This window comes from Rhagoletis zephyria, unplaced genomic scaffold (assembly GCF_001687245.7).
Source record: "Rhagoletis zephyria isolate East Lansing unplaced genomic scaffold, Rhagoletis_zephyria_1.1 Rzeph_scaffold_01272, whole genome shotgun sequence".
NCBI lineage: Eukaryota > Metazoa > Arthropoda > Insecta > Diptera > Tephritidae > Rhagoletis > Rhagoletis zephyria.
Window position 1 is genome coordinate 4,633 of NW_016158356.1, and position 16,307 is coordinate 20,939.

Genomic DNA, 16,307 nt, shown 5'->3' on the forward strand with positions numbered 1-16,307 from the left:
ATTCACAATAGATAATTCTGAATTAACTACATAAATAGTTGATACGGATCCACGTTGCCGTCTGCCTATGTTTTTAAAGATATTTTATTTAAATTTTTCAAAACAAAAAAAAAAAATAATGTCATAAAACAACAAACAACTTAATTTTTTTGCAAAAATTTTTGCGCAAGTGAAGCGATAAAATTATACAAAGTTTCCAACTCAACGTCTTTGAACTCAATTAGATACTTTTAACAGATTTCGGCCTCAACAAAAAATTAAAATTAATGCACAGCATTACTTTAATGGATTGTGATCTGTTTCTTTTAGAGAAAATGTTTTCGTAATTGGTTTTTTTTCTCTGCACATTTAAGCGCTTTCTGATATTTTCGCCAACAATGCTATTTACTCCACGTTGACATGCTTTCAAGTAATAGCATTTTTGATGTCACTTATTGTGCCAAAAGTCTGAAATGAAATAGTATAAATATAATATAAAATTCATTTGAAACCTGTACTCTACTTATTCTTTTCTTCCTCTTTTCTACTTCTTTTTCTCATTACATACACGTACATGCTTGTAATCGTTATATTGGTGCTCGTCTACTTTCGCCGAATGCCAAGGCATCGAAAAAAGCTTTGTTCAATTCAACCTATCATTGGCTGCTGATTGAGGATTATACATTTAATCGGCAAGCAGGATTCGATGGCAACGTTGACAAGAGCGAACATCAGTATAATGAGCAAGTCATCAATAGAAAAAACAGCGAAAACAACAATTCCAATGAAGACAGCACCAGCAACAGCGACAGTGACAACGACATCCTTACTGGTAAATTTTTTCCACAACAAAAGCAATCGCAACAGCTGCAGCAGCAGAAAGCATCAGTGCCGGCGACATCTGTTGCCAGCGTCGCTCACACTGCCATCGCTGCGACTTCTACTTCCGCCAATAAGGCGGATAGCATGGAGATTATTGAAAAGTACCTCGAAAAAAGCAACATCAACATAAATACTGAGTTAATATTGGCAAAACGGCATACACGGCGTATACGTGACGGCTGCAGTGCACAGTGTTTTGACATAGAAGGCAAAGGTATCAAATCAATAATGATAATGTCATTTACTAGCTCCCGGTTTGCACTTAATTTTTGTCTATTTTTTTCGACTTTACTCAGCTCTGCCCGTCTCATGAGTGTTTTACTTTGAAGTACTTATTTTGTAAATTGTATCCTATCCTAAAAAATGTGTAAATTTATATTAAACAATTTCGGTTTGTCAAAACTTAAAGTAGGGTTGGAGCCCTGGTCCGAGCGTGCGTTCATTAGCCTTTCTGGCCTTTCTGGCTCCACGAAACTATGGATAAGCCAATTATTTTATATGGAGTCCTTGCCAGGTTTAAGGCACTGGAGAAGGCTACGTTAGTCGGAATGAGTGGGGCACTTAAGACTACTACCACTCGGGTCCTTGATGTCATGCTAGGCATAGTGCCTGTCGATATCGCGGGTAAAGCAGCTGCAGCAAGGGCGGAAGTCAGACTTAGGGGCACTCGTTAGCTTACTGGCTCGATTGTTGGGCACTTTAGTATTTTCGTGACTTCGATTTTATTCCTGATAACACGGATCACTGCCACCAGCTAGCTGTTTCTCTACGCGCATCCCATTTAGGGATGAGTGAACGGGGCACCGGTGAACTTTTACACTAATGAGTCATAGCGTGACGGAGATGTCGGTAACGGTGCTTTTAAATTACTCGATAAATTTCGATAACTAAAACTTTTAAATATTTCGATATACGTATATAGCTACATGGGTAAACTTTTGATAAATTTATCAATTCCTATAACTCGATTCGTTTTGACAGCCCCATAAATAGCGATATTTATCAACAAATTTTGATAACTCGATACACTATAGCAAGTCGATAAATTAATATATGTAGTGTTAACTATATAATATAAATAAATAAATTTATATAACCCAATAACTTTAAAAATATAGGTATATGACTTGATAATCCGGTAAATTTGTATAACACGATAACTTTTGGTAAACTCCTTAGTTTCTGTCTCTCGATAAATGTCGATAACTCAATAAACATTGATAAATCTCAATAAATCGATACATTCCGATAACTCAGTAAACATGGACAACCCGATAAAGTTTGATAACTATAAAATTCGATGAGAAGTAAACTTGAAACTTTCGGTTCTTATTGAGAAATTTCTATAAATTTTCTTCCACTTAAAGTTGCCCTAATTCTTATGTAGTATATGAGCAAATCTCATGAGTTATTACATTTTTCGACAAAAACGCGCTTTTGGTTATGGTGTTGCCAGATATCTGAAATATCAGAAAAATTAAGTATAAAGAATCCGAAATAATGATATTTCACTGAGAATGTACAAAAACAGTTAATTTAGAAAAAAAAATTGGATAGGGTTGCCACCATTCGAAAAAAAATTGTATATATAAAAATCGATTGCTTGCGTGTGTTATCGCATTACTCAAGAACGGCTGAACAAATTTGCTTTCTTTTTAGTTCATTTGATTTCTTTCTGTCTGTAGAAGGTCTGCCAAGAAAAAATTAGAAAAATGGTGTTGCCAGATATCTAAAACATCAGAAAAAAACATAATATAAATGAACCGCAATAATGCCATGTTTCTGAGAATGCCATATGAATAAACCATATTAATATTGAAAAAATGTTGATTCGGATTACCACCTTTCGAAAAAAACTACGAAAAGAATATTTCAATAAAAGATTTACTTATACAATACAACAGTACGAATATAGACTGAAACGTATATGAGATAGCTCTATAGCATATTTAGAGACAGGGTTACCACCTATGTATCTAAAAAACGAATAAATATTAAACAAATCACCTTATGCCATTTAATTTTAAAATTGAAGTGTTTGTTTTACATGTTCTTACGATAAATTCAACGGATAGAGAGCGCTGGAGTCGAGTTATCTATACTAATATATATTTTGAAAGCTGTTTTTTTTTCTGTTCGAAAAGTTGGACTATTGCAAAAGGGGCATCGTGTGTGTTTGAGGGAGTTTGTGAATGCGATTGCAGCCATATTTTTTTAATTGGTGGCACATTTTTGAAACTTCACAGATATGTTGTACTTGATGCCAACTTTCATTGCCTCTAACATGAAAATTCTATTTGCAAACTTCCCAAAGATATTAAAAGAAAAAAATATGATTTTCTCGAGCGAAAATGAAAAAATTTGTAATTTCGGTACTTTTTCGCCTAAATAAACTTTTTAAGGCTAAATCGGTTTGAATCTTGATTTTTTTTTTAAGGTATTTCTGGAACTCCATTGATTGAAATAAATGCACGAAGAATGCTTTAGTGACACTAATAAAACAACTCGTGAGATTTACTCATATCTATGTTTTTCCCTTTGTATTGATTTTTGTTTTTATCTTCGATTTTGTCTTCACGTTTTTATCTTCATTAGTTTTTATTTCCTTCATATCTGATTATAAAATATATTTCTTTACGACACTTTATTGTTTCGTTTATTTATCACGATATTGTGAGGAAAAACATTCATCTCAAGACTCGCTCAAAACCACTCCCAACACACGTTTTTTTACAAGTTTTCCCAAGTAACTTTTTTCATCTAAATCCATGCAGTTGCAACACTGTGCAAAGCAGCGAAGAATGGTAGTGGTGGAGTGCGTTCGGGAAGGGACGGTCGCTGCACGGCTGACAGTGAAAGCGCTACTAATAACACACTTCAAAGGAAGGATTACTACCAGCTCTACGATGTTTGGTAAGTTTCATTTTATACATACATATGTATGCACAAACATACATATATCTGGTTTATGTTTTTTTTTGTCATCGCTCGTACAGACCTGAATGTGGCTACAAGGACGTAAGATATGCTCATTAAAAAGGATATGGCTGCTTTCCAAAGTCTCGTAGACACACACACGCACACGTACAAATACATACTTGCTTTAAAGCACATACAGACAGATTTGTATTGAGTATTGGCAACATATGTTGTTACGTCGAAGCTGTTTGTTTGCGCGCACGTTTTTACATGTCGCATGCGCTCTCGAATATTTTTTTTTTTTCAATTCCGATGACAATAATCTTTTGTAAACTTTTACGGGAAATGCGAAACGTGTATGTGTTGTTAAACGAAAGTTTTTCAATTTGCTGATTGAAAAATTTTACGCGTTTTCAAAGTTTGCTTTTTGACATTAATAGACATTTGAAGGAGAAGATCTTGAATTTAAAGTGACAAAGGAAATATTAAAAAAATATCAAGTTGATACTTGGTAAAATTGCATACTAAGTTATTGAATGTTTTTCGATTGATTTTTAGTTTTTTTTTTTTTTGGAAAGAGGGCACGTAATTCGGGGTAGTTTGGATGATTACATACATACATACATACATACATATATATTTTGTACTGAAAAGGTTTTTTAACCGTGATAAGGATTAAAAGATAATTTTCGCTAGACTCTCACAGATTTTAAGCCAAGCAAAAGTTGTAGTTGCAAATTATTGAAATTGTAAGAAACAAATCTAGAAATTGGTCTCCATTTGAGTTACTTCTCACTAAAAATCCAGTATTTAACTTTAAGGTGGAGTGTTGTTGTATGTATTTAAATACCATCTTTGCCGCGGCCAAAAAAAAAAAAAAAATTGGGGATGAAATATAATTTTTCAGGGACAGACATCGGCGTAGCCAGAATGAAATTTAAGGGGCCAAATAAAAAGAAGAAGAAGGCAGTACTAACCAATACCAATATCAATTAGTTAGTAAGTTTATATTAAAGTACCCAATATTTATGTCAGCACTGACCAATATTTGTGTCAGTACTCAACTGAGCGAACTTAATAATTCTGACTTTTCAACAGAAGTGCAAGCTTCGGTGCGGATTTTGAGCTGTAGTTGTCATTGGACCATCATTTTTTGATACAAAAAATTCGACATAATGGCGAGTATAATCCTATCATATGTATCATATGTACTTTATGTTAAAATTAAAAAAAAATACAGTTATAAAAATATGTATTTTCTAATCAATTTAAATCTGACGTAAATTATCGGACACCCTTCATATATTAGATGTTGTGGTCACTCATACGCCATGGCCTGTCAGTAACTTTGACTCTTAAATGAGATTTACACATAATTGCGACCAGGGTCGTAGGCAGGATTTTTTTTTGGGGGCGTGGCTTTCCCTCAAAATATTTTTTTGTTTTCACTTTTATTTCAACATAGTTTGATTAAAAGAAAAATACAGATGAAATTAAAATATTTCACACAAACAGGGTTGAAATTTTGAAATTTGTGCCCGCATTTTGTTTGTAAGTCAAATATTAGTTGCATTGTGCTACTATGATAGCACGACCGAGTAATCATAGTCAGCAGTAGTGGAAATTATTATAGCCGCACCAAATTTTGACAAGTAAAATATTATTTTTGTTGTTCTTTAATTTTGGTAAGTCTTTTTATAGTTTATTCTTTAACAATATCCGTATAATATAAAATAAAAGTTTAAAGGCAGTGTCACACGATTGGGTATTTGCCGAAATTTGGTGCAAATCGTATCCCAATTTTGTGAATACCAAAATATTTTTCTTTATCGCAATCACGAAAAATAATTTGTTGAAATTTTTCAATAGAAAATAACTGCATTTTACCAATCTTTTGACTAAAAAAAAAAATTGCCCCAATTTATTGATTGATCTCGGGAAAACTATTAGTAAATACGAATATTTCTATTTACTCTCTACTGCGCTATATATAAGTTTTTTATATCATAAACACCGCGAAACCCATTAAATAAGGGACCGTAACGGTTATGATTTTAATAATAAAAAAAAAAATTTAACCGCTAAATTGGAATAATTTTTTCCCCATAAAATATAACCGTAATTTTATGATTTTTATTTTTTCCATCAAAACTAATCGTAATCTTTATTTTATGGATTTTCAATGATATTATTACAGTTATTTTGAGGTTAAATTTTTAAGGTCATAAAAAACTCAGCTGCTAAAAATTGTCGAAAAAATAGAAATCCAAAAGAAGGATTATTTTTTATCAAAGAAAATAAAAATCACAAAATAAATAACAATTAAATTTCAGCGAAAAAATAAAAACTAAGATTTAGCGAATCTTCTCGATCGAAAAAAAAACAAATAATAAAATCTTTTTACTATTTGTTTATTTACGGACCCTGCATTCAAATTTTACGACTCATCTAGGTTGAGGAAAAATGAAAATTTAAAAAATTATTTTTATTTAGCTGTTCATTCCACATATACATTGGCAATCAAAAGTGAGTGCATGGTGTTTTTTGTTTAATATTTGCAACGTTTTTCAAGTAAAAATTTGTTTGTAATTTTTTTTTACAAAAATATGGTTCATGCTTTAATCGTAACCACATAAGTCAATTTTCAAACTTCATACAGAACATAGAAAAATTCAACAAATTTTCATCTACATATTGTCCATTTTAATCTGAATTTTTAGAATAATTTTGGGTACGCAGACAGATCAGTTATGTAATTTTAGTGAAACAAGTGAAAGTTTTAAGCGGCTGAAAATCGCGTTGATTTTTAATGAATTTTTTTTCCGACGGAATTAGATTAAAAAGTTCAAAATTTAGGCGAAAATTTGTTGAATTCTAATCTAAGTTTTGTATAAAGTCTGTAAGTTTGACTTTGTATGTGGTTTTGATTAAAGCATTAAATATATTTTTATAAAAAAATAACAAAAAAAAAAAAAATTAACTTGAAAAACGTTGCAAATATTTAAGAAAAAACACAATACACTCACTTTTGGTAGCCACTGTAGGTATTTAGTTGTGATTTCATTACACCTAATCAGTGAAAACCTCGTGAAAATGAAAGAAATTACAAATAAGTATATATAAGTATATCAAGCTGTAGCTTTCTCAAATACAATGAATTAAATCTTTGCCAAAAAGTGATTTTCTAATACCCTTATTTGACAACTGTGTCGCCTAGAGCAAATATGAAAATAAAATGAACTGCCAAAGCAAACAACATTTTTGCCAAAAAAGGTCGTGCCAATGAAAATGGTCTGGCTATTTACCGACAAAAAAAACAATAATACGGAAATCTACGAAGAAACCGGCCACAACACAAAACGAGCGGAAAATCGGCAGAAAATCCTCTGTTTGTTTGACCATTTGTTTAGTTAGCTATGCATTTGTATGTTTGTTTGTAAATTGCTATATATATATATATACTATATGAGTATTTGTTGTGCACAATAGGAGTCCAGGACTACAATATGGCGGCCAATTGAACATTTCGGAAATTGGATATTTCGCACTTGATGATGGTCTACAAATTGCCCTCTGGTATCGGAGATCGACCACAATTACAAGGCGAATGGACATGAAGATGGCACGCATCCGTTGCTTGATTGTGGTAAGTAGTCCGTAGTATACTTAGTACTCAATAAGGACACGCATACAGTCTACATACGTATGTATGTGTGTATTAGAAGCATTCGTATTTGCGCTAGCTACACATACACGTGCAACATGGCCGGCCGCAAGGCGAAAATTTAGTGAAGATATGTTCCCGCTTAATGGGGATAAAAAGCGGAAGCAGTGTGGCACATATGTAAGTGGTTTGGCAAGTGCTGAAGAAAGGAATGTGTAGAATAAAAAGAAGTGAAAAGAAAAACTATTGAACAATAGCAAATAAACAAACAAATAAATGTTGAGCAGCGAATATTTGAAAACGCTTAGTTGATTGCGTAGGAGCTTGCAATTGTGTGATTAGAATGTGAATGTGTGTGCGAAAAGGAGCGATGTGATTTGATAGTTATATACACACATTTGTATGCTAAGTGTATGTTATGTATATGTAGTATGTTGTTATGTGTGCAATTGCTCTGTTGTTTGCCTGGTGTCACAATGTCCTTTGATTTCCCAAGTGGAAGTACGTACCATGTATGTATGTCCCTGTGTTGTGCGTTGTCCTACGGCAAGAAGATTTCAAATGGTTGCAGAATTGTATACGTACTTGTATGTGTGCACACATATGTGCTAATGCGAGTGCAAAGTGTGTGTTTGATTTGTATTCAACTCTGCAACTTGTCGCAGATAAGATAGGTGACAGAAATATGTACATTAGGATGCATCACTCGCCAGACAACAACAAAAAAAGAAATCGGTACAGTTTTTTCAGTGGAGTTATAAAATTACTTATATTTAAAAACTTTCACCAAAATATTCCGCAAAATATTAAAATTTACGCTCGCTGTGCCGATTTTAAAATAACTCCAAAATTCACACTATTTCGATTCCGTTGACACAATTTATAAACACTTTTATGTAGACCTTTTAAGCTTAAACTCCTCCAGCATATGAGGTGATGCTTTTTGGAAAAATATTTTTTTTAAATGTATATTATTTAAAAAAATAAGATTTTTGATGATCTTTTCTGATCGGTCCTGCTCACGTAAATCATAATACTTTTTCAAAATATTTTGGCAAAAATCTTAAAATAAAATAAATTTTATAATTCTGATTAAAAAATTCACATTTTTTTTCGGTGAGGCACGCTAATGTACATACATCGCGATGTAGGAATGAGAATGGACATATATGTAGTTTTCGAGTAAATACGTACATATGTATATCCCAAAGCGTTGACGCTAAATGACAGCTGAGGCTTCACGGCTGCCAAGCGGAATAGAAGAACTGAGATGAAAGGATTTTTATGTTAGAACTGTAAATCACATCAACGTAAATAAGTATTTCTATATATGCAGTAGAACTTATAATCGCCGCAGTTGATTGGCACAAAAAAAATATATAGGGACATACATAGTACAAATATCTTTTGCTGGTTGTGTGGACAAACTTCTCCTAGAAATTGCGTTATGTCCATTGATATATTTATGAAAATACATAGAGTGGTCAATAGTTACAAAAATTTCGTACCTGAAAAAAAAACTTGGGTGATAGTTAGTTTACCCTAAAGGCACTGGAGATGTTCGAGTTCCCAAGAAATTTAGTGGAAATTTAGTTTGAAGCTAAACACTGATTGCAGCTTGAATGAGTGCATGGTAAAAAAGCTAAACAGATAGCGGAATTTCATATCAAGAAAGCAGCTACGATCGTTGGTTGATTTGCTTAATTTCAACATGGTGTCAAGCAGAGACCTTTTAAATAAGAATACAATTTTGAAGTAGTGAAGGACTTTGGCTACCTAGGAGCCAGTATAAGCAGCACCAAAAATGCTAGCCTGTAGATGGAGCGAAGAATAACTCTTGTAAATCGGTGCTACCTTGAACTCGGTAGGAAATAGGAGAGCAAAGTAGGACAAAAGAACTGCCGCCTCTACGTGCACTGGTGCAAAAGTGCCCACTTCCTTGAACGACTAATTTTTTAAGCCCTCTAAGTCAAACTGCAAAGAGTTGTGGAGGTTGTGGATGTGGCATGCTGACTTGCATCTCAGCGAGCTTCGTAGATATGTAAGACATTCCGTAGACACCTTTATCCCATAGGCTAGGAAAAAATGAGAATGTCAGACTATTATATTCCTTTTCTAATGAAGACTCTCGCGCCTGAACAGTCGTAACAGAACTCCACAGGGGGAGGGAGGCCAGCGTACTCTCGCCTGTTCTATAGAGAAGACGTAAGATCTCTCTTTCTAAAGATAATGTAAGTACTATATGTATAAACCTTAAACCAGAAAATTATATTGTATAGCGCTATCTTCTGGAAAGTTTTCCAGGGTCTTCATTAGTTAAGAAGTTATGGGCAAAGCGTCGCCTCGATATGCATTGACTACGGACAATCAAGAGAACTTTTTCAGCTGGCTAGGTGCCAATTCTCGCTTCCAACGGGAGTCTTTACCGGGCAATCGCTAGTAGTTGGTCATATGGTACGAGTTAATATTATATTTTTCTTCTACTGAAATGCATAAATCGATTTAAAGCAGGAACCGTAATCGTTATGATCATTTTAATAAAAATCATAATTTAACAGTTAAAGTTGACATATATTTATTCGATAAATTTTTGATCATTAGTTTTGGTTTTAAATTTTATAAACCATAATATAACCGTTGTTTTTAGTTCATACAATATATCGGTTAACAACGATTGGAAAAAATCATAAAACAACGACTTAATTTGACAAAAAAAATGCATATTTAAAGATTATTCTTCATCGAAAAATGAAAACAAAAAATAACGACTTTGCAATGATCCAAAAAAAAAACAATTGTTTCTGGTCCATGGGATAAATCAGTTATAGGCAGGGACCGTAATGGTTATGATCTCACCAAATTTAACTGTTATTTTATCATTTTTATTTTTTCGATCATAACATAACCGCTATTTTCAGATTAAATATTTTGGTCTCTGATTTTAGGTGAACATAAATAAATGTCCGGGTGCCCCCGAAAAGCGTAAAACAAAGTTCAAATTTATAAAAAAAATTTCACTTATTTTTTTATTTGAACAAGAGTTGAAAAAAATTAGGTATGCAGTATTATAGCGCATTAAATTTTTTTCGTGTTGGGCAACTCCATAATACCTTTCAACATATTTTATTTTGTAGCATTTATTTAGAGAAACAAATAAAAATTCAAAAATCGTGTTTGACAAATAAATTCAAGTTTGGCACCACTGTATGTCAATTGGCCTATAAATAAAAGAACTTCACCAAATTTCCTTAAAATCAGGGAAAAATGGAATTTGGGTGGTAACACTTGAAGTGGTTTGCCCCATGCAAAACCTGTCGACTGAGCCGTAGCCGATGTACGTGCTTCCAACTGGTCGTAGGTTCGATTCCCGGCCCGACTAACATCTAAAAAATGTTTTTTTTTCTCTGCCAAAAAATGACAAGCCTCAGAGTGTATTTCTGCCATGAAAGAGCTTCTAAGGATCGGCTTAAAACCACCACCAAAATAAGGCACATACCACCAAATAAATATATGTAATTGGTGCTTACATCTTTTCTATGTTCTTGTATTTGTATTCCCTAGGTTAAACGCACTTGTCGCCGCTTTTTTGTAAATTTAAAAATACAACTGTGTGTATGTGAAAGGATTTAATTTAAAAACATTGTGTGGCATGTTCAGCTGCTGTTTCATAAACTAGCAATGTACGTATGTATGCATGTACATACATAAGTCAGAACGCCTGTCATTTATCACAACTCTTTCAGCCATTTCTTTTAATATTATCTTTTTTTTGCATTTTTTTCCTGCAGGTAACAAATAAAAATTTTACAGATACCCTGGAGCATTATCTAACAACACGCTACGATACGCATTTGGATTCAATGAATCGCTTCAATTTTGCTTTACTTTCGCACGTAAGGGATTTGTACAATTTCAGGTTCGTTAAAACCCTTTCTCAATAATATATGTAAGTATTACGCTTTATAGATAAAAAAAAAAAATAAAAAAAAATCTGCGAATTTTTTTTCCATTTTAAAAACCCATTGCCACTTGCAGCACACTTACCGATACCCTATTTTAATTTCTACATCGAAATGCCCTAAATAGTTTATTCACACTCTTTATTTTAGTGTTTTTTTTTTGGTTTGTACTCCCTACTTCGTCTTGCCCCATGGAACTTTGACTAGCTCTTTGCAGCGCTGATTAAATGTGGGTGGCAACATTTCGTAAATAGAAATGTTAGAATTACTCTAACACGCTTCGTCACTTTTCGTAGTACATATTTAGTTATCCCTTCTCTCCACCACGGCCATGTCAATGCCAATCTTCGATACAACCCTCCCACAACTCTACGAAATACGAAACAGCCATTGATGCAGCAGTAGATGGAATAGTTAGTGTTTAAATTCTTTTGTTGTCGGTATGTACGACTATGAAGTGGTGCTGTTGAAAATTACGATTTCCCTGTTGTAATAAGAGAATGAAATAAAATGCGCAGTGCTTTTTATTTGTGGTGCAGCATTCACTGAAATGATTAAGAGAAACTCGTAATGCATAGACCTCGTTGGGATGCACTGTAGCGAATCGAAGTTTACTCCATATGTATGCAAGTATTTAATTTCCTAATTTTCATTTAAAATTTGTGCAGTTTTTATGAAAAAAAAAATAAAATATGAAGTTCTGGGTACGTGTGGAGCTAGAGAACGCCATCCTACATATGTACATAGACACATAGTCGAAAACGATGTGACGAATGGATTTGCCAGACCTGAAGTCAAACCAATAAAATGGGTCATAACAGGCTTCAGTGTTTCCCAAATTCTAGTTCATATGTCCCTATAAGAAGGCTTAAGCATGATAACGCTGCTAAAGTTGGCGTAAATCAGCGTAAATACGGAATACTCCAAATTTAAGGCTTAGCCGCCATACTTAGTTGCTTTTAAGTTGTTTTATTGCTGTTCTCCTTTCGTATTAAACGAATGGAGTCACGTGAACTTCGCCTTCTGCAGCAGCCTTCTTCGTCCTCAAATGCTGAATCGGAGTCACTTTTCAAAGGCATTGAAGAGTATTTTTTACACATCTCAGTTTTGCATTCCCTTCTTTGCAGGAACCGGAACGGCCTTGAAATCATTTGATTGCTGCTTTATTTTCCGATAACTTTTCGGACCACATTTAAACTTCTTTGGTCTTACGTCTACTTACATACTTCGCTATTCGTAACGCAGTCATTGTTACCGCATTTCTCGCTGCAAAGACTTCAAAGTATTTGAAACACTCTCCTTAACCAGCCTTGGGGTAACCATCCTAATGGATGAGACTCTGATCTTCGCTTTGCTGCCTTAAAAGATAATCATTCTGGAAGACTTTGATCCATCCCCCATTGAAATTGGATCTATAGTGCTGGGCTCATAAAAATTCGCTCGATTTCTTTCCTCCATTCTTGACCCGCCTGGGTAACTTAAGAAAAATAAATTTCTGTTTCTGCACTGCCAGATATTCATTTGTATTTGCAGCTTTTTCGAGTCTGCTTCTGCTTAAGCAAAAATATGGAGTGGAGTCCATCCGATTAGCGAATCTAGGGCCGCAGTTGAACCACTTCTTTGAACTTATAGTCGGGTAAAGAAATTCTATTAAAATAGAGTTCAGTTTCCAAAAGTCTCAAATAGCTTGGGGTTTCTGACAGACGGAAGTTCCAGCTTAGTCTCTTATGACGGATAACTTTAAGATATTTTGCTTCTTCAGAATGCTAAAGCACTATCGCTCCAAGGACAGTCGAAGAAATGGTCGGCTTAGAAAGAACAGCATTTTGAGGGTTTATTCTGGCATTCTGGTGGCTATTGGTCGTCCACCGTGTTGCTTAAGGACGAAGGAATGCATTCGACAGTTGCAATTTTTTTTCGGATGGTATATTTAGAAAGCTAACTAAGTACATTTAGAATCCAAAATTAATTGAATTATTTCCCCACAAGCTGATTAAAATTTCCCTTTATAAGAAGTGTTTTTTTGTTTTTTTTTCTAAACAAACTGAAATAAATAATTTTTTTAAAACCGACATCTAAAGTAATCGATTAAGTATATACATACGTAAATGGGTATGTATGTTTGTGCGTTTTTAATTTCCATTTTAGCAAGAAAAAAGATGTGGAATTTTTTTAATGTTAATTTTTATATTTTAGAGAACAAATTTAATTATTCAAAATCCAATTACCATAAATAATTATATAACAGCACACGTTTGAGCAAAATAGCAAAACCAAAAAAAAAATTGCTTTTCTTTTCCAGTTTTGTGCTATCGAAAACTGCCTCCTGGGGCTACCTGAAGAATGGCAAATTCGATGGAATGATTGGAGCGCTGGTACGCAAACAAGCGGATATTGGTGGTTCGCCGATTTTCTTTCGCATCGAACGTGCCAAAGTGATTGATTACACGACACGTACGTGGGTGGCCAGGTGAGTGGTGCTAGACGAGAGGCAAATAAACGCTAGGTGAGTGAAAATGATAAATTGTAAAATGAGAGGAATGCAGCAGTTCAGTTCAGTTCAGCTAAGTTCAGTAGCAGGAGTTGAAGCCAGCAAGGCAGCTGCTGCTAAGGATGCCCATGGCCAGTATAGTTAGTGACAGGTATTTTATTTGCTTATTTAGACGCTGTGGTTGGTGTTGCTGTTAGAGTAAAAAAGTGGTGTTCCTACTCCTACGAACAACTTAGGCGAGTTGACTCGCCCGTGGCGTGCGGCCGGACGTGATTGGAGTGATTGTTAAAGGTGTTGTTGCAATTGTTACCCCAAAAAATTGTTTGCGGTTTAAGCAGCATTGAAATTTTGTTGTTGTTGTTGTTACTGTTATTATTGCTTGCGGTTTTTTTAGAATATTTTAAAAAGCAATTTGTTGAAAGCTTTGCACTTGAAAGCATCAATTGAGTGATGGGCGTGCGATACCGCGCAACAGCCCGGCGGCTGTGGCCTATAAGCGGGCGGACAACTTTGGTTATTTCCCTAATGCCTTTATTGCTGGTTGGTTCACCTGTCACCTTTTGTTGCTCTTGTTGCCCGCATTGTTGTTGTGGTTTATTTAATTTCGCATATTGTAAGCTGTCAATGGCATGAAAAATGATATTAAAACGACCGGAGCGAGACCTGCCGTTTAACACTTGAGCGGTGTGTGTTTTTTTTTCTTCTTCGTATTACCGTTATTGTCAACAATTGTTGCTGTTGTGCTCTTTATTTGTATGTAGTATATTTATAAATGTATATAGCTGTTGTCAGTATTATTGTTGCCGCGATAAATGTTTGTATGTTTGCCCTTTGCGGTTGACAAACATAAATCTTCTCAGCGATATCCCAAGCAAAAAGTCATAGCGGGCAGGGAGCGTGTACAATGGCATTTGTTTGTTCGTATTAATATACCCACTTGTGTGCAAAAATACTTTTGTCTGCGTATTAGTCGGCTTTGGCGGGCGTGAGCATACACATTTATGCATACATATAAGCATTAGAGTGTCCCACGCTTCATGAACAAAAATTTGGATATTTTTCCAAAAAAAAAAAATCGACTTTTCTTCATATTTCATGCACTTATCGGTGCAAAATTTCGTGATAAAAATATAAAAGAAAGCGTAATTTTTTTCTGTGGAAATTTGTGAAATTTTCTGTCGAATAATTTTTTAAAATCTTTTAATCCTCTAGTAGTTCTCTCGATTTGCTGGACATCGCCCATGCTTCTGTGCCATATAGAAGGACGCATATGGGTTTTGTAGCGGGTCATTTTTGTTCGTGGAGTGGGATCTGTTTTTTCAGTTATATACCAAGCCCAAAATAGCACCTGGTGGTAAGGTTATTGATCTCCGGGTTGACATAGTTGGTGGTGTATGCTGAATCTTAGGTAGACAGAGTCCTCCACTACATAAAAGTTATGACTGCCAACAGTGGCGTGTGGCCCAATACGTGAAGACTTTTTATGTGTTGTCAGGAGGTACCTCATTTTGTCCTGGTTCACCGCTAAGCTGGAAAATATTTCACTGACGACCCTGGTTCTCAGTCCGACGATGCAAATATCATCTGCAAACGCCAACAGCGTCGTAATTTTATTGAATATTATGCCGATGCAATTCATAGTTTGACAGCTGTTATTACGCTTTCTGGCATCAGATTGAAAATGTCACATGAGAGTGGATCGCCTTGTCTAAAACTTCGCTTGGTCTTGGTCTCAAACAGCGCGGAGAGGTCTTTTTCAATTTGAACAGAGTTGAAGGTTGTGCTCAACGTCACTCTACATATTATTTTTGTCGGGATCCCAAATTAAGCCACACCATTGCACAGTGGCAGAAAGTCCAAGTTTGGACTCTAGACATGCCTATTGACACGGTCTAAGGCTTTCTTCGAAAAAAAAAAAATAGTACTAAAGGGCACTTGATGGCGATGTCATATGAATCGTATTTTTACGTAAAAATTAGAATAGGAATTTCAAGGACTGAACACTGTCAATTGAATGATTGGTTTTTGTTGGAGCTACGTTCATCTTTAATGCCAAGCTCAATAGTAAACTATGGTTGGTCTTTAATAGCTTTTCATGAGTTTTCCTATTTTTTTCAGAGTTGAAAACATTTATATGATGTAAAGCATTTTCAGTTACTTTATGGAGAGTGTATCTACAACTAAATTGCGCCGACGTGCCCAGGGTAAACTATTGAAACAAGCTCCAGTTGCTAGAAACCTCTGGCCTTGTGTTTATCTCTGATAGACTGTACACTTCACATTGACAAATCCCCATATCGATGGCTGAGTGGAAGATCGACCTAACTAGGCAGTCAGCTCGAAAACATCCTATCTCAGGAAACTTTTCAAGAACGTCCTACTTCAGAATTTGTTTGAAGAATGCCCTATCTCA

General features: G+C 34.7%; 1 protein-coding gene across 1 annotated transcript in view; it reads left to right on the top strand.

Moving 5' to 3' along the window:
• Positions 1–603: 603 nt before the first annotated feature.
• The window catches only part of Ir64a (Ionotropic receptor 64a), a gene marked incomplete at its 5' end in the record, with an annotated part of 41,492 nt that continues 25,788 nt past the window's right edge, over positions 604–16,307 (top strand). The window contains 6 exons of the mRNA XM_017616793.1: positions 604–726; positions 847–1,075; positions 3,636–3,774; positions 7,270–7,426; positions 11,233–11,360; positions 13,706–13,873. Of these exons, the coding sequence (XP_017472282.1) occupies positions 604–726; positions 847–1,075; positions 3,636–3,774; positions 7,270–7,426; positions 11,233–11,360; positions 13,706–13,873 (944 nt within the window). The remainder of the gene's footprint in view (positions 727–846; positions 1,076–3,635; positions 3,775–7,269; positions 7,427–11,232; positions 11,361–13,705; positions 13,874–16,307) is intronic.